At 44.9% G+C, this 22,096-nt stretch overlaps 1 protein-coding gene across 6 annotated transcripts in view; it reads left to right on the plus strand.

Annotated features, from left to right (window-relative positions):
* Positions 1 to 22,096, plus strand: part of PEPD (peptidase D) — a 144,960-nt gene that overhangs the window by 39,456 nt on the left and 83,408 nt on the right. For all 6 annotated transcript variants that reach the window (XM_010596099.2, XM_064274085.1, XM_064274083.1 and 3 more), the window contains one exon: positions 11,559 to 11,603. In XM_010596099.2, coding sequence (XP_010594401.1) covers positions 11,559 to 11,603 — 45 coding nt within the window. The remainder of the gene's footprint in view (positions 1 to 11,558; positions 11,604 to 22,096) is intronic.

A 22,096-nucleotide genomic window follows, 5' to 3' on the forward strand; every position in this document is an offset into this window, starting at 1 on the left:
AATCTTGTCATCCTGCTAATATCTGCATTCTCTCTTCTCTCCCATGTTTAGTCTGGAGGGGAGTCCCAGGCATACAACCTGATAGGTGTTTTGAAACAGTGGTGAGTCTTTGGAGAGTCCCTGGTTTGCAGGAGGGTAGGCGATCATAACCTTGCACTTACTTCTGTAATATCCTGACCTGAGATGGAGCAGGTCTCTGAACCCAGAAGGTTGAAGGCTTGCCTAGACTTCTGTGCTGAGGCCTGAGCTTTGTGGTAGGCCACGTCTTACTTCCTCAGCTGTTGCATCCATAGCTTGAGCTCTGGGTCACACATGGTTTTCTTGTGTCGGGGTTGTGGCCTGACCTGCAACTAACCCTTTGGCCTTCTGAGGTCACTTTAAATTATGTTTATCTTATTAAAAAGCAACTTTTGGCCTGTAGATTTCCTTCTATTTTATATTGGCTTTTTATTTCGTTCCTCTTTTTAATTTTCTTCTAATTTCTTTAGGTTTTACTTATTCTTTTAATAGCTTCTTGAAAAAGAAAGGGACGTTCTTAGGATGGAAGCTTAGATCATTGATTTTCAGTGTTCTTTTCCATTATATGCATTTAGAGCTATAAATTTTCCTCTGCGCTCTGTATTTACTGTATTCCATAGGTTATGATATATTACTGTCATTTAGTTAGAATATTTTTTAATTTTATTATCTCGTTTTCGTCTTTGAACAGTGGATTATTTAGAAGTCTAATACTTAACTTCCGAATACTTCAGGATTTTATAGATTTCTTTCAGTTACTGATTTCTAGTTTAATTCTATTTTGATCAACTAACATTCTCTGTATAATTTCAACGCGTCTAAATCTGTTGAAACTTCCAGCATATGGTCATTCTGATAAATGTTCCATGTGCGCTTGAAAGGAGCATGCATTCTGCAGTTGTTGACTGTAGGGTTCTGTCCATGCCAAGGAAGTCAGGTTGGTTCATGTACTGTTTGTTTCTTCTACATCTTTATGATTGCTTGCTTGTTCTATCAGTTACTGAAAGGGGTGTGTGAAAATCTCAAACTATGCTCTTGGATTTGTCTATTTGTCCCTTTAGTTCTGTCAGTTTTTAAAAATCAGCTTTATTGAAGTACAATTTACATACAATAAAATTCCATTAGTTTCCATAAACAGCTTCATAGAGGTATCACTCACATACCATACGATTGATCCATTTCAAATGTCCAATTCAATGATTTTTTAGTATGTTCAGAGCATCTCAAAAGGAACTTTGTACTCATTAGAACTCACTCCCCATTTTCCCCTAAGCTCCCCAGCCGTAGACAACGCAAACCCACTTTCTGTCTGTGTAGATTTGACTCTTCTGGACGTTTCATATAAACAGAATCATGTGATATATGGTCTTTCGTAACTGACCGCTTTTCTTTAGCATAATGTTTTCAGGGTTCATCCACATTTTGGCATGTATTAGTACTTCATTCCTTTTTATTGCAGATTACTATATCATTATATAGATGTATCAGGTTTTGTTTGTACATTCATCAGGTCATGGACCATGGTTTTCTGTTTACCATTAACTTTCATACTGTCATGGATTGAATTGTGTCCTCCCACAAATACGGCAACTTGGCTAGGCCATGATTCCCAGTATTGTGTGATTGTCCACCATTTTGTCATCTGGTGTGGTTTTCCTATGTGATGTAAATCTTGCCTCTGTGATGTTAATGAGGTGGGATTAGTGGCATTTATGTTAATGAGGCAGGACTCAGTCCGCAAGATTAGGTTGTATTTTAGGTCAATCTCTTTTGAGGTATAAAATGGGAGAAGCGAGCAGAGAGACAGGGGGACCTCATACCACCAAGAAACAAGGGCCAGGAGAACGTGCGTCCTTTGGACCTGGGGTCCCACCACTGAGAAGCTACTCGACTGGAGAAGATTGATAAAGACCTTCCCCCAGAGCAGACAGAGAGAAAGCATTCCCCTGGAGCTGACACCCTAAAGCCACCCACTTGTGGTATTTCTGTTATAGCAGCACTAAGACACACATCAAGTTAATATTTGAGGTTGGGTTTCTGAATTACGGCCATAGAAACCTCTTTGAGGAAAGGGGTCCTGAGAAGGTGAGAATCTGCCCCAGTTCCCTAGCTAGGGGTAGGGTGGGAGGCCTTTCTGGGGCCTGAATATTTGGGTTGTTTCTAAGTTTTAGTTAGAATGAATAATGCTGTTAATGAACATTTTCACGCAAGACTGTATGAGCTTATGTTTTCATTTCTCTTGGGTGTACCTAGGAGTGGAACTGCTGGGTTATATGGTAACTTTTGACCTGGTTTAACATTTTGAGGAGCTGCCAAATTATTTTCCGAAGTGGCAGCACCATCTACTTTCCCAGCAGCAATGTAAGAGGGCTTCAGTTTCTCCATATCCTCACCAACATGTACTTTTCATTATTATTTTTTAAATTATAGACATCCAAGTGGATGTGAAGTGGTATCTCATTGTGATTTTGATTTGCAGATCTCTTGGAAACCCTGGTGGTGTAGTGGTTAAGAGCTACGGCTGCTAACCAAAAGATCAGTAGTTCGAATCCACCAGGCGCTCCTTGGAAACTCTGAGGCAGTTCCACTCTGTCCTATAGGGTCGCTATGAGTTGGAACTGACTCGACAGCAATGGGTTAATGACTAATGATGGTGAACATCTTTTTTACGTGTTTTGGTTAGTTGTATATCTTCTTTAGAGAAGTGCCTACTCAGATCCCTTGCCCATTTTTAAATTGGGAATATTTTTGTTTTTGTTGTTGAGCTATAAGAGTTCTTATATCCTTATTAGATATATGATTTGCAAGTATTTTCTTCCATTCTGTGGGTTGTCTTTTCACTTTTTGATAGTGTCCTTTGATGCACAAAAGTTTTTAATTTTGATAAAGTCCAATTTATTTTTATTTGGTTGCTTATTTTTTAAGTGTCCTATCGAAGAAACCACTGGCAAAGCCACGGCCACAGAGACTTATGCCTGTGTTTTCTGTTAAGAGTTTAATGTTTGTATATGGTGTGAGGTAGGGGTCCAACTTTATTCTTTTGCATGTGGCTATCCAGTTGCCCCATACCAGTCACTGAAAAGATTTCTCTTTTCCTCACTGAAATGTCTTGGTAACTTTTTTGAAAATCAATGGAACATAAATGTATGGGTTTACTTCTGGGCCCTATATTCTAGTCCACTGATCTATGTCTATCCTTATGCTAGGATCACACCATCTTGATTACTATTGCTTTGTAGTAAGTTTTGAAATTGTGAAGAACTTTGTTCTTTTTCAAGATTGTTTTGTGTATTCTGGGCCCCAGGTATTTCCATATTTCAATAAGTTTTATCTTTAGAGTGTCATACAAATGGAATCACATATAACATATAGTCTATTGTGTCTGGATCCTTTCACTTCGCATAGTGCTTTTGGGTCCGCTTAAACCTAATGCTTTTGAGGTTCATCCATGTTGCATGCTTCAATAGCTCATTTCTTTGTATTGCTGAGCAGTAGTCTGTTGTAGGGCTGTATTCCAATTTAATTATCAATTCATAGTTGATGGGCATGTATTTAGTTTTTTTCTTTCTCCTCCTGATTTTTGGCTGTTGCAAATAAAGCTGCTATGTATTAGTCTTTGTGTGGACATATGCTTTCATATTTCTCGGATAAATTACCTAGGAGTGGAACAGTCGAGTCCTAGGCTAAGTCTATGTTTATAGGAAATTGCCAAATTTTTCCTAAGGGGCTATACAATTTTGTATTCCTACCACCAGGGTGTGAAGAGTTCTGGTGTTCCTCATTCTCACTACTAACACTTTGTATTGTCAGACTTTTAATTTTTAACTTTTCTAGTGGGTGTGTAATGTGATTGCATTGTTAACTGCAATTTGCATTTCCTTAATGACTGCTGATGGCTGACCATCTTTTCATGTGCTTATTTGCCATCTGTCTTCTGTTGTGAAGGACCTTCAAATCTTAGTCTATTATCATTAAAAAAATTTTTTTTAGTGAAAGAGTTGTGTATATATTTTGGATCCAAGTCCATCATTATGTGCGCATGCGTGCGTGTGTGTATAGATAGATTGATTGATAGAATATTTTCTCCCAGTCCAAGGTTTGCTTTTTCATTTTCTTTCAAAAAGCAAGAGTTTTTAAATTTTGATGAAGTGCAGTTTCTTGATTTTTTTTACGTTTAGTGCTTTTTGTATTATCTTGCCTGCTGGAAGGAAATGAAGTTTCTGTGTTTTCTAGAAATTTTGTAGTTTTAGCTTTTATATTTAGATCTATGATCCATTTCAGGTTAATTTTTGTGTGCAGTGTGAGGCGAGGATCAAATTCATTTCTTCTCCCAAACGAATATTCAGATGAATTAGCATCATGTTGAAGACACTATTATTTCTCCATTGAATTCACCTAGCAATTTGTCTTTTTATCTTATGGCAGTATCATGTTGTCTTGATTTTTTTTCTTGTCCAATTAAGTCTTGAATTCAGGTGTTTTGGGTTTTCCATTTTTTTTCTTCTTTTGCAAAATTGTTTTTAACCATTCTGGGTCTTTACATTTCCATATAAAATTTAGAATCAACTTATCTGTTTCTTATTAAAAAAAAAAGTCTTCTGGGGTTCTGATGGGGCTTGCATTGAATCTGTAGCTCAATTTGGAGAGAATCAGTGTAGACAATATTGAGTGTTCCAATCCATGGACATGGTACACCTATCCATTTATTTAGGTTTCTTTAATTTTTCTCAGCAGTGTTTTGTAGTTTCTTTGTATTTTCTAATCCATTTTGACAGTATATCCTTAAGTATACCACTTTAGATACTAGCGTAAATGACTTAAAATTTTCATTTTCCGATTGTTTTTTGATAGTAGAAAGAAATGCCATTGATTTTTAATTTATCTTGTATCCTGTGACATTATTGCTAAAGGTCTAGTAGCTTTTTCTGTAGATTCCATAGGATATTCTATACACATAGTCATGTCATCTGGGAATAAAGACAGTTTTACTTTTTCCTTTCCAGTATGCATGCCTTTTATTTTGCTTGCCATTTTGTCCCAGCTAGAACTTCTAGTACAGTATCAAATATAACTGGTAAGAGTAGACATTGTTTCGACTTTAGGGGAAAACAGTCAATAGTTACCTGTTAACTATGACTTTAGCTATATGATTTTTTTTTTTAGATCCCTTTATCAGGTCGAGGAAGTTCCCTTCCTTTCCTAGTTTGCTACAGTTCTAAGTTGAATAGGCATTGAATTTTGCCAAATATTTTTTGTGTTCTTTGACATGATCATAGTTCTTTTTCTGCTTGAAGAATTACATTGATTGCTTTTTAATGTTAATCTTTTGTCTGAGATAAACTGCACTTGGTCATGATATAAAAGGCATTCAACTGCATGGATCATAACAAATTATGGATAACGTTACAAAGAATGGGAATTCCAGAACTCTTAGTTGTGCTTATGCAGAACCTGTGCATGGATCAAGAGGCAGTCAGTTAAACAATACAAGGTGATACTGTGTGGTTCAAAATTGGAAAACGTGTGCAGCAGGGTTGTATCCTTTTGTCTTATCTCTTCAGTCTACACTGAACAAATAATTCAAAAAGCTGGTCTATATGAAAAAGAACACTGGATTGGGATTGGAGGAAAACTCATTAACAACATGCAATATGCCCAAGACACAGCCTTGCTTGCCAAAAATGAAGATAAATTGAAGTACTTAACTGATGAAAGTCAGTGGCCTTTTGCCTTGGTTCTTTGGGAAAAACAGCTTGAGAGATTTTTCCCCTAAGCCCTGAGGAGTTACCTTTGCCCTAGTTTTCTTCTTCAGAGTGTTTGCTTTTGTCCAGATTGATGACATTTTCTGGGTAAGCCGTAAATAGGATGATTTGATAACTTTTTGTCTGGTCTGGGCAGCAGCCTCCCCTGTGATTGGTATGCATCTTGCAGGAATTTGTCAGTAGGCTATGCAAATGAAGTATCTGTAGCCTGCTATGCAAATGAAGTGCCTGTGGCCTGTCGAGAGGGTTGGTCAGTTTATGGCCCTGGTTGGGAGAGCCATGCCTTGAAATTGACAAGGAGTTGTAGATATAAGCAGCCAACCTTACAGAGGTTTCAGAGACAGAAGCAGAAGAAAGAAGAAGCAGAGAGGAGGCAAGGAACCTCCTAAAAGAGCTGTAACATGGGTCAAGGGCTATAACCCTGAAGACAGCAAGAGGTCCACAGACAGCGACAGGCTCTGAAGGGGGGGCCCTGCCACAGAGTCAGTGGTAGCAGACAGCAGTGCCAAGACGAACTGTTTTGAGGGGGCCAGGAGGCAGCCTGTCCCCAAGGGGGCTGGGAGGCGCTGAGAGAGTTGTACTACACTGAAAAAGGGACACTTTGCCTACATGCTTCCTGATCTGATCTCAAGTTGTCCCCTGGTGATCCTGATCCTAAGACGTACCCTGTTATTTCCTTAATAAACCACTCAACTGTAAGTAGGAGCCCTAGTGGTGCAGTGGTTAAATGCTTGGCTGCTAACCAAAAGGTCGGTGGTTTGAACCCACCAGCCACTCCATGGGAGAAAGATGTGTCAGTCTGCTCCTGTGAAGATTACAGCCTTGGAAACCTATGGGACAGTTGTACTTTCTCCTGTGGTGCTGCTATGAGTCGGAGTCATTTTGGTGGTAATGAGTTTTTGGTAACTGTAATTGTGGTCTGTGAGTTCTTTGTGGCTATTGCGAAGGATTAGCAAACCCAACGGAGATGTAGAAAGTACTGTGAGAGGGATGGCTGGTGTCAGAATTGATAAAAAGATTGGGGAGTGCAGGTATGTCTGACCTCCACCTCATAGGGATCAACTTTGGGCTAATCTTGATTCTCGTCGTCATTGTCAGTTGAGTCAGTTCCGACTTGTAGCAGCCCTGTGTACAACGGAACGAAACACTGCCTGACCCTGCACCATCCTCACAATCCTTGTTATTCCTCAGCCCGTTGTTGCAGCCACTGTGTCAATCCATCTCGTTGAGGGTCTTCCTGTTTTTCCCTGACCCTCTACTTTACCAAGCATGATGTCCTTTTCCAGGGACTGATTCCTCCTGACAACAAGTCCAAAGTATGTGAGATGTAGTCTTGCCATCTTCGCTTCTAAGGAGCATTCTGGTTGTACTTCTTCCAAGACAGATTTGTTTGCCCTTCCGGTAGTCCATGGTTTATTCAATATTCTTCACCAGCACCACAATTCAAAGGTGTCAATTCTTCCTTATTTCTTGTCCAACTTTCACCATGGATAGGAGGCGATAGAATATACCATGGCTTGGGTCAGGTGCACCTTAGAGGTGACATCTTTGCTTTTCAACACTTTAAAGACATCTTTTGCAGTAGATTTGCCCAATGCTATGCGTCTTGATCCTTATTATCCCCCCTGAAGTTAGGTTCTGACACGACCATTACTACTACTCCTTACCACTGTACAAGTATGGATTACACTTGAATACAAAGAAAATGAGAACCCTCATAACTGGACTGATAACAAACAGCATGATAAATGGTGAAGAAATCGAAGTTGTCAAGGTTTTCATTCTACTTGGATCAACAATCAACCCCCATGAAAGCAGCAGTCAAGAAATCCAATGACATAATTGCACTGGGCAAATCTGCTGTGAAAGACTTCTTTAAAGTTTTAAAAAGCTAAGATGTCACTTTGATGACTAAGGTGCCATGGTATTTTTAATCCCCTCCTATGCATGGAGTCTGGTGGCGCAGTGGTTAAGAGCTTGGCTGCTAACCAAAAGGTTAACAACAATATATTACTGGATTTGATTTGCAAATATTTTAAGAATGTTTTTAGTGTAACTGTACGAGGTATATTGATCTGTGGTTTGTTCGCTTGCTTGCTTGCTCCTCGTAATGTCTTTGTATTGGTTTGGTATCGGTAAAGCTCTCACTGTAAAAAGAGTTAGAAAGTGTTCCCTTTGCCTCAGTTTTCAGAAAGAGTTTGTGTAAGATTGGTATTGTTTATTCCTTAAATGTTTGATACAGTTTTCCAGTGAATCCATCTGGGTTGGGATTTTTCTTTGTGGGAAGGTTTTTTTGATTTCTCTAATAGATATCCTCTTCAATAATTACAAAGTTATTCAGATTTTCTGTTTTTGTATAAATTTTAGTAATTTATGTCTTTCAAGGAATTTGTCAGATTTATCTAAGTTGTCAAATTTATTGTCATAAAGTTGTTTATGATATTTTATTATGTCTTAAAATCTGTGAGATCTGTGGGTATATTCCCCCTCCCTTTTCCTCCTAATATAATTTATGCCTTTTTTTCTTAATCATTCTAGCTAGAGGCTTATCAGTTTTTTTCCTCATCTTTTCAGAGAACCAGGTTTCGGTTTCAGTTATTTACGTTTTTTTTTTACCTTATGTAGTTCATGGATTTTTCCTTTTATCTTTATTGGTTTCTTCCTTCTAACTACTTTGGGGTTATTTTGCTGTATTTCTGAATCTTAAGGTGGAAATTTAGATTCTTGATTTTTAGACTTTTCTAATATAAGCACTTAAAGCTATCAGTTTGCCTCTAAGTACTTCTTTAGCTGCATTCCACACATTTTGATATATTGTGTTTTCATTATTATTCGGTTAAGAATATATTCATTTCTCTTGTGACTTCTTTAATCCATGGATCATTCAGAAGTATTTCAATTTGAAATTTGGGAATTTTCCAGCTATCTTACTGACTTCTGGTTTAATTCAGTCGTTATCAGAGAGTACACTTTGTATCATTTCAGTACTTTAAAATTTATTGAGACTTGTTTTATGACTGAGTATATGGTCAGTCTTGGAGAATGTTGCATTTGCATTTAAGTGAATATATATGCTACTGTTGTGTTATATGTTTTACATGTATTTGCATATATATGTCAACTGGATTAGGTTGGTTGATAGTGTCTTCTATATTCTTACTGATAATTTTGTCTATTTTTCTATCAACTACTGAGGGAAGGAGTTTTTGAAATCTTCACCCCTAATTGTGAATTAGAGTTGTGTCAGTTTTTGCTTCATCTATTTTGAGGCTCTGTTAGTAGGTAGGTGTAGATTTAGGATTTTATATCTTTTTGATGAATTGACCCTTTTATCATTATGCATTATGCCCCTTTTTATATTTTATAATACTTTCTGTCTTGATGTCTGCTTTAATAGTAATGCATTTACTCTAGCTTTCTTATGCTTAGTGTTTGCTGGGATCATCTTTTTTCATCTTTTTATTTTTATCTTTACATTTGAAGTGCATCTCTTATAGGCAGGATATACTTGGGTCTTGCTTTTTTTTTTTTTTTAACCAGCTCTAACAGTCCCTGCCTTTTAGCTGAAGTGTTTAGATCATTATTAATGTGATTGGATAAAAGTGTACTGTTTATTATTGTTTTGTGTTCCCTCTCTTTTTTTTTTGGTGTTCTCTTTTCCTTTCTAGCCTACTTTTGGACTATTTTTTAGTATTCCATTTTATCTCCTCTACTGCTTTTTTTTTTTTTTTTCCCACTGCTTATTAGGTATCTCTGTTTTATTAATTCCTTGTTTTTGGTGGTTGCTTGGTTTACAATATGCTATGAGTCGGAATCGACTTGACGGCAGTGGGTTTTGGGTTTAGTGGATCTTTAACTTATCACAATCTCCCTTCAAATTACATACCACTTTGCTTATAATGTAAAAACCTTACAACAGCATCCCATCATTTATAATCTTCCATCCTTTGTGCTATTTCTGTCATACATTTTACTCTATATGTGTTATATCCCACACAATATATTGTTATTTTAGCTTTAATTAGTCAAGTATCTTGAGTATTAGTAATTCCTATATTTGTTTCCCTGTGTATAACATGTCTTTTTTTTCCCCCTCTGGTTGCTGAAGATTTTCTCTTTGCCATGTTTTTCAGCAGTTTGAGTATGCTGTGCTGGTGGTGATTTTCTTTGCTTGGGGTTTATTGAGCTTCTTGGTGGTTTATAGTTTTCATCAAACTTGGAAAAATGTTAAATCGCTGAAAGAATAATCACCACTGGCATCTTATAAGGAACAACGTGACTTGATGTATGATATAACAATATCTTAGTACTAAAAGAACTGAAAGAAAAAAAGTCAGTGCAGAAATCTATAGCCAGTGAAAAAATTCTTCCAAAATGGAGACTAATAAAGATTCTTTTCCAGACAAACTAAAGCTGAGACAGTCTGTTGCCAGTGATAGTGTGGAGAGCAAGAGCTCGGCCACAATTGCTGCAGGTACCCCCACCTTCCTGCCTGGGGCAGACAGCCCACTTCTCTCAGCCCCATCAGTGCAGAGCCAGGCCGTGGCTCCAGCCCTCCTCCGGAGAGCATCATGGGGGAATAGAATAGATCTTGAGGGTCTCGCCCCTCCGTGTGAACACTGGGGACTTGTCAGCGTGCTGCCCCCAGTCATTGCCCTTTGCCTGGCCTGGAGGAACTTCACCTGCGTGTGCTTGTCTCAGTGTTCACAGACTCGCGGGGACCGCTGTGCCTCTCCGGAACGCACTTGCTGTGGAGCTTCCTCTTCTCTTCTGCCTCACAAATATAAGCTGCTTCAGCCTCCCTGAGCTCCACTCAGTTTCCTCAACTCAGCGAGACCCCCGTGCTCTGTCTGGGTTCTCTCTTCCTGCACCAGGGTCCACAAAATGTCTCCAGGCAGGAACCCAGGGCGAGCGCAGGGCTCACCTCATTTGTTTTTCTCAGGGATCACGGTTTGGCGCTGCCTGTTATCCAGTGTCTGAAACAGTTGTTTCATATTTGTTAAATAATTTTTTACTTGATGATAGGAGGGTAAGTTCGATGCCAGTTATTCCCTCATTGAAGTCAATTATTTCTCTTTATTTAGTCCTACAGATTTTTCCTTATAACCATCTTATTGGCTCATGAATCCATTAATACACACATGATGGTTCTGGCTAGGTGATGGGGCCTGTAACCACCTTTTCCCCTTTTGGGGTCCTGTACCACAGTGACACTAACCCCATGCCACCATTTGGAGGTAGAGAGAACTCTCTGGGTGACTGAGTCCAGGGCCTCTTTCTGAGGTACTCACAGAAGTATGAGCTGGTAGGATGCTAAAACCTGTCCTTTTCCCTTATCCTTTGTTTGGCTCTTCGTTACCCCCAAGTGCCTCACTGAAAGGCTTAGATGCTCAGCTCTTCAAGCATCTTAAACTTTCAACAGATTCAGAAACCTTTAAGTCTGTGACATCTTCCTTCCTTCTTAATGCTCTTCCCCAGTTGCTGGAGCCGTAACCTTTCTCTGTCACTAGTGGGGTAGGAGGCTGTGCTTGTCCACCTAGCAGTGGTGGGGAAGGTGGTGGTTTGTAGCTGAGCTCTTGCGCTCCAGCTAACGCAGCCCAGGCTGCCAGGTCTGCTGCAGGAGGTGATCAGCAGCAGGCCTTCTGGGGGCCAGGGAGCCATGCAGTTAAAGTTTGGGGACCTCTCTTGGTCATGGTGTATATGACTTGGATGAGGTGTTTCTTGTTGGTCGATGGTAGACCATTGAACTAATGGGCTTGATTTGTTTCCTCCCTATAGGTTCAATGTCAATAACACCATTCTTCATCCCGAGATTGTGGAGTGGTGAGTATGGCCTGTGGCCACCTTGCTGTTCATTGTGCTCAGAGAGGTGGGAGACCCTGCTGTTCCCATCCATCCCGTCTTAGAGAGCCCCTCAGACTAGCCCAGTCCATATACCTCCTCCCCCAGCACCCCTTCTGCTTTTTTTCTTTTTTGTTTGTTGATTGGTTTGTTTGTTTTTTTTTAAAAAGGCTGAGTCACTTGAATGTCAATTAAATTTTTTAAAAATCTTTTCCTCTATTTTCAATATTCTAAAAACTCCTGCCATAAGCCTAGCTAAGTATGTAATGAAAAGAGTAAAAATAAACATCACACATAATCCCTTTACTGTTGTTCGTGGTTGTCGGGTTGATTTCGACTCATGGCAACCCCGTGTGTGCAGAGTAGAGCTACTCCGTAGGGTTTTCAAGGTTGTGTGATGTATTAGAAACAGATCACGAGAGGCCTGTCTTCTGAGGTGCCTCTGGGTGGCTTTGAATTGCCAACCTTTTGGCAAGCAGTCGAGCACTTGATTGTTTGTGCTGCCTAGGGGCTCCTTTACTAGGAAGGTGAACATTGTCTCCTCAGGTCACGCATGTATCTTGACTAGTGTGGCATTCTGTTATATGCTCCTTCTGTCACCGGCTTTCTTCCTGTGGTGGTACAGGCAGCCCTGCCTACAGCATAACTGGTTTCTGTTAAGTCAGTGCAGCAAAAGCCATTTCAGGTTGGAAGTCACCTCTGGGTCCTGGATGCCCCCAACTCTGATGCACCACCAATTTTCTTCCTAAGCCATCAGGTTGCTCTTTGATAGCCCACTGAGCTGCACTCAGAAGATGGCAGGGCCTTGGCCAAGTCATCGCTTGACTGAGAGATGTGCGGACTCTTTGCATCAGATCCTAATTCCATGTGGCCATGTTTTTCTGTCTAGTTGGCAGATCATACTCATTCACTTTTGGAGACTGCAACCTGAAGGATGAATAGGACTTGGCTGGTGTTGCTGGGAGAAGTGAGGGAGGAGAGAGTAGTCGAGGATGAGGGGCCAGTCTTTAAGCTAGAGACAGTAGAAAGGGTGATGGCCTTGTGTGGATGGCAGGGGCCAGGAAGGTGGAGCCTGAGGACAGTCAGAGAAACTGGCAAGGGCTAGGCTGGCCTTGGTGCAGTTTTGACTTTCTTTGTCTTGAGAGAAATGGGAAACACAGGGCTTTGAAGGGTGTCTTAGTTATCTAGTGCTGTTATAACAGAAATACCAGAAGTAGATGGCTTTAACAAAGTTTATTCTCATAGTCTACGAGGCTAGATGCCCAAATTCAGGGTCCCAGCCCCAGGAGAAGGCTTTTTCTTTCTGTTGGCTCTAGGGGAAGGTCCTTGTCATCAGTCTTCCCAGGTTGAGAAGCTTCTCAGTTCAGGGACCCCCGGTCCAAAGGACATGCTATTCTCTTAGCTGTTGTTTCTTGGTGGTATGAGGTCCTCATGTCTCTGTGCTCACTTCTGCCCCTTATATCTCAGAAGAGATGGACTTGAGACACAACCTAACCTTGTAGATTGAGTCCTGCCTCATTAACATAACTGCTGCTAATCCCACCTCATTAACATCTTAGAGGTAGGATTTACAACACTAGGAAAATCACATCAGATGACAAAATGGTGGACAATCACACAATACTCGGAATCATGGCCTGGCCAAGTTGACATGTATTTTTTGGGAGACACAATTCAATCTATTACAAACGGTATAAGGAGACTGGTAGGATCAGGTTTGGTTTTCAATCATTTTGGCCTCAGACTGGGGAGTCCATTGTAGAGGGACAGAGGTAGGGACAGGTAGCCGGTTAGGGGATTGTTGCCAGGCCCGAGGGCAAAGAGTTGGTGAAGAAGAAAGCTCCTGGTGAGGAACTGGCTGGGATGGTTGAGTGAGGGTTGTAGTTGAAGGTGACTCTGGATTTCTTTCATGAACTGCTGGGTGGTGCCATCACTGAGTTGGGGAAGACTGGGAGGTGCATGTACAGTGGCAGATCAGGAGGGCATTTGGAGTGTGTGGAGTGGGAGACAGGGCTAGGCCGGAGAGGCCATCGACAGGGTCACTGTTGACCCTTGAGAGAGTTCGAGAGCAGGTGGGCCTTCTAACCCTGTGGGTAGCTCCCAGCCCACTGTCCACCAGGGTCTCATGTGTGAGGGTGAGGGCCTGTGTCCTTCAAGTTCACAACTGTCTCTCTTTGTTTTTATAAAGTAACAAATGCCTGGCCCGCCCGAAGCCTCAGTTGGCAAAAAAAATAAACTCTGGATACTCAGGCACAGGCCTGTGTCCATGTACAATTCCTGTACGAAATTCCTCGTGGTCGTTTACCGTTCGAGTGCTTTGGAGACCAGGGCTGGGTCGTGCACATGACTTCTCCTAAGAGATAAATTATTAGCTCGTCACTTGCAACAAGCACACTTTAATTCTGGTGACATTTCCAAGGCTCTGAGGTGAATTTTGCGTTCATAAGGCTTCCCAACTTTACTAAAGTGAGCAGCAGAATGGACTTATTTGGCATTTGATGGCAGTAGAGCTGTTTTAGAAATGTCACATTGTCCTTACTGCCTCAGGGGTGTGTTTCATAGCGTGGGTCCTGGCAGCTCTGACGACTGCAGTCACTCAATGAGGTCCACTGCAGTCCTGATCATTGTCTGCCTGAGTGACTGAGGTAGGATTCTGGGAGGTGTGGTGGCAGGTCCCTCCCACCTACAGAAGAGGGTAGGCTTTCCATGATCTTAAATGATGACTCATCAATACATCTAAATAGACCCCTGTTTCCTGTCAGCTTTTACACCCTCCACGTCCTGTGGAGTGAAGTCACTTAGAATACGTTGTCGTGTCAATTCCGGTTCATGGCGACCCTGTAAGACAGAATAGAACTGCCCCCTAGGGTTTCCAAGGAGTGGCTGGTGGATTCGAACTGCCAGCCTTTTGGTTAGCAGCTAAGCTCTTAACCACTGTGCCACCAGGGCTCCTAAGTCGCTTAGAGGTAGTGGGAAAACCATTAATTTGGGATGCGGGTGCATCTGAATTCTAACCGCAGCCCAGCCCACTTGGGAAGTCACTTTTCTGAGCTTTGGCTTCATCACCTTAAAATGGGGATGTAGGAATATCCGACTCACAGTGTGGGGTGATGATTCACTTGAGCCTCCTGGTGGTAACTCCTGGTGGATGGCTTAAGGATTGAGTGAGAACACAAATCAAGTGCTGACACAGTTTAATTGCAAGGGCCGTCATCTTTTGAGATTTCCTGTGTGCAAGGTGCTGCGCTAAGCACTGAACACGTCACCTTATCTAAAGAGATGTTTCATTTATGTTATGAGGTAGGTGCTATGATTACCCCCATGCTACAGATGAGGAAGGTGAGGCTCAGGGAGATGAGTGATTTGCCCAAGGAACAGCCAGGAGTTGATGCCAGGCCAATGGTTCAGGGGTCTGTGGTTAGGCTACCCCTTGCAGCTCTGAGGAGCTCCCTGGAGGGTGGGGGTCTGCTCCAGAGCCAGCCTTTACCTCAACTTGCTCTTGGCCCCACTGGACATACAGGTGGTGAGAGCCCTTGGTGTGGATCTTGTGCTGAGGCCGTCGTGTAGCAGTGGCGGCGGGGGGGGGGGTTGGGGTGTGTGGCTGAGTTTCCCCTGGCACCACGCCCCACCACCCACACACACTGCGGCTCCAGTGGCACCTGGGCTGGGGATTGGGGTTCCTCCCAGAGCCTACTGTTCAGGAGATAGCAAGCAGCCTCTCCTAGCACAGGGAAGCTTCCTTTCTCATTTCTGTTTGGGTGACATTCATTTCCTTTCTGTGACTGTTTTATTGTTTTCCATTCTCTCAAGCAGTGCCTTTTTGATTTCCTGTAAATTTCCCTGTAATCATACTCTTCCCCACAAACATGAGATTATAACTGATAATTTCTTTTCTCGGGTTGGGTATTGCAGTTTGAATGTGAAGGTCAAAAGTTGAAGTTTAATAAGAGCCAGGCGCCTGACTTCCATAATTTAGGCTGTGGTTCTCCTTTCCTGTTTTGCAGGTGATTAAATTGATCTGCAGGTAGGGTAGAAAATAAAAGGAGATACGTTCATACCGTATAATAGCTCGGCGCCTTGGGTTTCGGTTAAGTACCTCTGCAAGCGTCAGAGAAGAGCAAGCATGTCAGCAATCACCGTGTGTATTCTTGGGTTTTAAGTGAGACCGTGCTAAATTGAGTCATCTGCCGTTTTTAGAGCTGTTAATTACACAGAGCGAAAGTGTCCCGCATGTATTAAGCAGGCAGTGGGGTAACATCTATTTCTACTCCCCAGCCTGTCTGTGTCCACAGGAGATGGTGAGGGCAGGTGGCTTAGGGGCAGAAATGCACCAGGTTCCTGCATCCCGGGTAACACGTCCCAAATTAGAAAAGCTACGTAGATAATGACCTAGATTCTGATGCCTGCGTGGAAAGTATTCCAGTAGGGTTACTCATCTTTTGTCTTCTGATGAATAGCCGTTTAACCCTAAGTTAGCCTAGAAAACCAAGTAGAAAGTGGAATTCTTAGGGCATAGCGACCCCCTGAGATGTCACCGTCTGCCGGAAGACAGGAGATGCGATGTGGGAGCGTCAGGCAGAGGGGAAGGCATGGCCAGGCCAGGGCTGGGGAGGGGTCCCAGGCGCATGTTAACTCACAGCTGAACCAAACCATTTTCTTCATGACTGGTTCTTTGAGAGGACTTACTCATCTGAGCCTCCTGAGGATGAACAGTTTCAACCAGCACTTTCCTTTTGGTCCCTCCTGTTGTGGGATTTTATCTTTTGCGTCACTGGGTCACAGGCTGTGGAAGGGATGATCACGGGGGTCCTGTGGTGGTAGATTCCCGCCCACCCAGCTCCTGCACATTTATCTCCAGGAGAGATGGGATGCCTGTCCCTTTAAATGGGCTTTGTTCACCACGGTGGCATTTTGATGCTTGGAGGCTGAATTTGGAGATACTTCATCCTGTCTTGCCACCATTTTTAATCAGAGGAGCATTCAGGCCTCAGTTAATTGATGTCTTAATCCTGGGTTTAAAGCCCTGAGGCAGTTTTGTGACCTGTGAATATTAAAAAAAAAAAAAAAAAGATTGCACAAATAAATTTCTGCCTAGGCCTGTAGCAGGAGACTCCAGGCCTGGGGTGGGCATAGGAGCCTCTGCCTTCTCTCCCTCCCCCAAGCTCAGCTGGAGACCTCTCTACTGGAGCAGCCCTTTGGTGTGGTGATGCTTCTGGGCAGAGCCATGACCTGGGACCGTGTGTGAGCCTGCGCAGTGCTCATGTCTCCCAGACACTCGCCAGTGCCTCCTCTTCTGGTCCAAAGTGCCTGAGCTGCCTGTGCCTGGACCACACATGTGGCTTCAGTGTTGTCCTGCCCTGACTCACTCCTCTGTTGATTCACAGAGGCGGTGTCCTTTGTCCCTGGGAACGTAAACCCTGTGGGCCGTGTTTCTAACCACTGCCTGTGCTTCCTCAGACCAGACTTAGCTGGGACTGAGCATGTGTGACAAGAGGCCCTCGTTCCAGAGGCCGGGTGTCTTAGCCGTCTAGTGTTGCTGTAACAGAAATACCATAAATGGGTGGCTTTAACAAACAAATTTATTTCTCTCGGTTTAGGGGACTAGAAGTCAGAACTCAGGGCGCTGGCTCTAGGGGAAGGCTTTTTATCTCCGTCGGCTCCGGAGGAAAGTCTTCGTTTCTTCTGAGCTTCTTGCTCCTGGGCAATCTTCGTGTGGCTTGGCATCTCTCTCCCCCATCTTTGCTTCTCTCCTTTGCTTGTTTAATCTCTTTTATATCTCAACAGAGATTGACTCAAAACACATTCTAGGCTAATCCTGATCGTTAACATAACAAAGACAACCCATTCCCAAATGGGATTATAACCACAGGCATAAACCCATTGCTGCTGATTCCAACTCTTAGCGACCCTATAGGTCAGAGTAGAACTGCCCCCGTAAGGTTTCCAAGGAGCAGCTGGTGAACTCAAACTGCGGACCTTTTGGTTAGCATCTGAGCTCTTCACCATTGTGCCTACCAGGGCTCCACCACAGGCATAAAAACCCATTGCTGTCAAGTCGATTCCGACTCATAACAACCCTAAAGCACAGAGTAGAACTGCCTCATAGGGTTTCCAAGGAGTACCTGGTGGATTCGAACTGCTGACCTTTTGCTTAGCAGCCATAGCTCTTCACCACTATGCCACCAGGGTTTCCACAGGCATAGAGTTTAGGAATTACAGACATGTTTTTGGGGACACAATTCAATCCATAGCACTGGGCCAGGGCAGAATCTCTTTTTCTGCCTTTTTGGGCTCAGGAATAGCAGAAATAGCCTCATCAGATTCAAAGCAGTGAATTTTTGCTGGAAATAGGGAGAAACTGCAGAATGCTGGAAAGCCTTGTTGTTTTCTACAGCAGTCTTACCACTGTTTCTGGCCCTTGTGGTCGTGGAGATAACCCAGCCAGGCTGAGAAGCGAGACTTCAGGCCCGGAGTCACCTGTGGATAATTGGCTAAGCCAGCACACAGCGGATGTCTATTTTCAGGGCCTTTAAAGCTTAGATTAAAAAGGGGAAGGTCAGAGCCCAGCCACGCCAGCTTCATCGGAGAGCTGCCTCTGTGAATAATGTGTCCTGCTTTGGTTGGATTTTTTTAATGTGACTTTCTAGAAAAAATAAGTTCTGGGTAAACCAGCTATAGGCCTAGTTTCTCATCTTCCCCAAAGTAAAATTAGAAAAGAGCAGGACTCTGGGCCCTGATGGCTGAAAATGCTTATGATCTCTGATGGGAAGAGAACAAGATTTGAGATCAAAGTCTTCCTTGGACTGATGGACATCAGTTTTCCAGCCTCACCTCCAGAAGGAGAAAGTTCAAGATGCAGGGGGGAGGCTGGACAAGCTGCTGGGAGGAGGCTGGACAGAGGGCTTGAGAGTGTGGGCTCTGATTCAGCTCCTGGGGGCCGAACCCCACAGCTGCCTCTTCTTACTTGTTTGGCTGTGGGAGAGCCCATGGTAGTCACAGTTGGCTACTCAGGGCTGGAGGGGGTAGCCTGTGTCGCCCTGCACTGCTCTGGGAAGGCCAGACTGAGCAACGGCCTACACCAGCCCGGTGAGCTGCCCCAGGGTGGGTAGGGTAGGGTGGAGTGGAGGAAGCCTCTTTTTCTTTTTGAAATGAGACTGTTAGCTCTCTTTCTTGAAAATAAGCTGTTTTCTAGCTTCAGTGCAGCACCCAGGTATTTATAACTAATGGCCACTATGTGTCTGCTCTGGGCCAGGTGCTGTTTTGGCACTAGGATTCTGCCCTCCAGGGCTCTGGCGTTTTGGGGGACACTTAAACAAGAAATGACAAGTGTAATAACTTATCAAGGATTCCTATGGACTGCCCAGGGAACATGGAGAAGGGATTTAGCCTGGAGCCTGGTGGGGAGTGGAGGGAGCCCCTCACTCACCTGGAGAAAGGTGTGTCTGAGACAGGATCCAGAGGATGCAGTCAGGTGAAAGGGCGGTAGCAAGTTCAGGCTGAGGCTGGAGTTGAGAGCGGGGTGAGCGGTGGGGTCAGACAGGCACCTGGACAGCCTCGTGGGTCATTTGCTGTTGGCTACCCTGGGGTCAGCTCCTGATTCGTGGTGACCTTGTGCACGACAGAAGGAAACGCTGCCCGGTCCTGTGCCATCCCCCTGATGGTTGCAGATCGGACCATTATGATTCATAGGGTTTCCACTGGCTAAATTTTGGAAATAGATTGCCAGGTCTGTCTTCTTAGTCTGGAAGCTCTGCTGAAACCTCTTCAGCGTCTTAGCACCACACAAGCCTCCGCTGACAGATGGGTGGTGGCTACAGAGGAGGTGCACTGGCTGGGAATTGAACCCGGGTTTCCGGCATGGAAGGAGAGAATTCTACCACTGAGCCACCACCACCCTTCATTATTCATGTTGTAGAGTTTTAACTTTAAATGCCGAGGAAATCTAGAGGCCACTGAAAGCATGATCTGATTTTGCATTTTCTAAAGATCCCCAACTGCTGTCAGGGAGCAGGCAGACCCAAGGCTGGTAAAAAGCTAGAGAGATTGTCCAAGCTGGAGAGAGAGGCGTTTGGGGTAGTCGTCGTAGGCACGGAGAGAAACGAAGAGGTCAGAATGAGATTGGGGAGGTGGACTCGTAGACCTTGGCCACTGGCTGAATGTGGGGAGTGATGCACAGATGAGAGGAAAGGTCCAGGGTGAAGCCCAGGGCTCTGTTTTAAGCAGCGGGGGTGGTGCACGGTAGGGGCTGCTGTCGTGCTGAGTTGGAGGTGCCTGAGGGACCTATAGAACTGGAATTGGAGGGGCCAAAAGAGAGGAGGGCCTGTCAGGGGAAATTGAGGAACAGCTGGAGAGGGCAGAGGAAAGCAGTCGGCCTCAAAGAAGTCTCTAGGAGGAAGCAGGGCTCTCTGGAGGTCCAGGAATGCGTGCTGGGGTGGGCAGACTGGAGGTGATCATGGCGAGGAGGTCTGGCGTAGTGGTGAGGCTGAAGTGAGAGCAACGGAGAGTGGAAAGTGAGGAAATAAATGGAGAAGGGGGTTTGAAATAAAAAGTAAAAGCTGCCCTCCCTTCTTCACCCCAAAGACAAGGACGGTTAATGGTTTCCTTTCAGGAAGTGGGCCAAAGCTGGCTGTGTAGCTGGCTGAGGAGGAGGAGGTAAGAGGGAGGGAGCTCTTACTTGTAAGAGGAGCCTGCTTTCCAGTAGTAGGGTGGGGGGGGGGGTGCATGGAGGAGGCTGGGGGTATAGGGAGGGGCAGAGCCTCAGTGGGGAGAAGGCACCCCCTCCCTTGTAAGGGGAGGGAGGAAGGAGCAGATGGGGTGGGAACGTGGAGGAAGGGGTGGGCAGGGGAGTGGGAAGGTGGAGGGAGAAGTAGACAAGGGGTGGGAAAGTGGAAGAAGGAGTGGATGGTGAGGGGCGGGAAGGTGAAGAAGTGGACGAAGGGGGTGGGAATGTGGAGCGAGAAGTAGATGAGGGGGGTGGGAAGGTGGAAGGAATGGACGCGAGGGGTGGGAAGGTGAAGTGGATGAGGAGGATAGGAAGGTGGAGGACGGAGTGGAGGGGGGGTGGGAAGGTGGAAGAAGGAGTGGGTGTGGGGGGTAGGAAGGTGGAAGGGGTAGATAGGGTGGGAAGGTGGAAGAAGGAGTGGGTGTGGGGGGTGGGAAGTTAGAGGAAGGAGTGGATGGGGGGTGGGAATGTGGAAGAAGGAGTGGATGGGGGGATGTAGAGGAAGGAGTGAAGGGGGGAGGTAGTGAAGGAGTGGATGGAGGAGGGTGTAAAGGTGGAGGAAGAGTAGATGGGGGGTCAGGGGGAAGGTGGAGAAGGAGTGGATGTGGGGGTAGGAAGGTGGTGGAAGGAGTGGAGGGGTGGGGATGTGGAGGATGAGAGGCAGGGTGCCCCCCGATGGCCCTGTGGCCCCCCCTCCTTGGCCCTGTGGTCTCTGTAAAGTAGATGAATTCATTCCTCTGCTGTCTGCCGGGAGGGAGGCAGGGGAGAGTGGAGGTCCAGAGGGTGGAGGGCGGGGAGCTTAGGAAGGTGGAGGAAGCTGAGACTCGCCCTTGCACATGCTTCCCTGAGACCCTGGCAGAACTGGGGCCAATGAGGAGGCCCTGGTGAGGCGGGTGACAAGGAGCTTTCGGTACATATTACCCGGCTGCATGATTTCCCTTGGCCATGCTCAGCGAACTGGGAGCAGGCCCCGAGCAGCTGGCAGAGGCTCTGTCCCCTGCACAAGGGTTTGGCCAGGCCCATGTGGATGGATGGGCACAGGGCCTAGTGAGTGCTAAATGCTGGCACCAGGGATGTCTAGAGGGATGGACTGGGGATCTCAGCTGAAAAGAGAGGCAGAGGGAGGATACCTCCTAGGTGTAGGAGGAGGGGCAGTGGGCTGGGGTGGGCACAGGTGTGTGCTGACTTTGGGGCCTCACCCTGGGCCTGGTTCGCACCCCTGGGTGTCACTCTGTGGTCATCACCGCATTCAAGACTGGAGAGGCCTGCTCCCTGGTGCCCAGTTCTCGGGCTGGAAATGGCCGAGGGCAGCAGTGGGGATCAATGCATAAGCAGACATCAGTTATCCTGAGAGTGCAGGGCCCCAGGATGAATGAGCCCCGCCCAGGGCCATAGACCCTCACCCTCCAGGGAACGAGTCAGGGTGTCTTGCCGCCCCGAGGTGGACTCTGACACGTTCATGATGAGAAGCAGCAAACTGTTAGGCTTCAGGCTCTGCTTCCTCACAAAGAAAGGACTTTCATATGGAAAAAGTCTCTGGAAAAAGCCTCACTGGGTTCGAGGGCTTGTTTTCCACTTTCCCCAGAAGGTCTTAGGAAGGACGGCATTGCTGAGCTGCCAGATTCCTTTCTCTACTTCCCAGGGACAAATGTCTGGCCGTCCTCACTGTGCGGCTTCAGGGAGCTGGTGTGAGTCAGTGGCCGTCTTCTGTGGAGGTGCCTGAGGATTCGCTGCCACTAATGGAGGTGGGGCG

Source organism: Loxodonta africana, chromosome 21 (assembly GCF_030014295.1).
Source record: "Loxodonta africana isolate mLoxAfr1 chromosome 21, mLoxAfr1.hap2, whole genome shotgun sequence".
Classification (NCBI taxonomy): domain Eukaryota; kingdom Metazoa; phylum Chordata; class Mammalia; order Proboscidea; family Elephantidae; genus Loxodonta; species Loxodonta africana.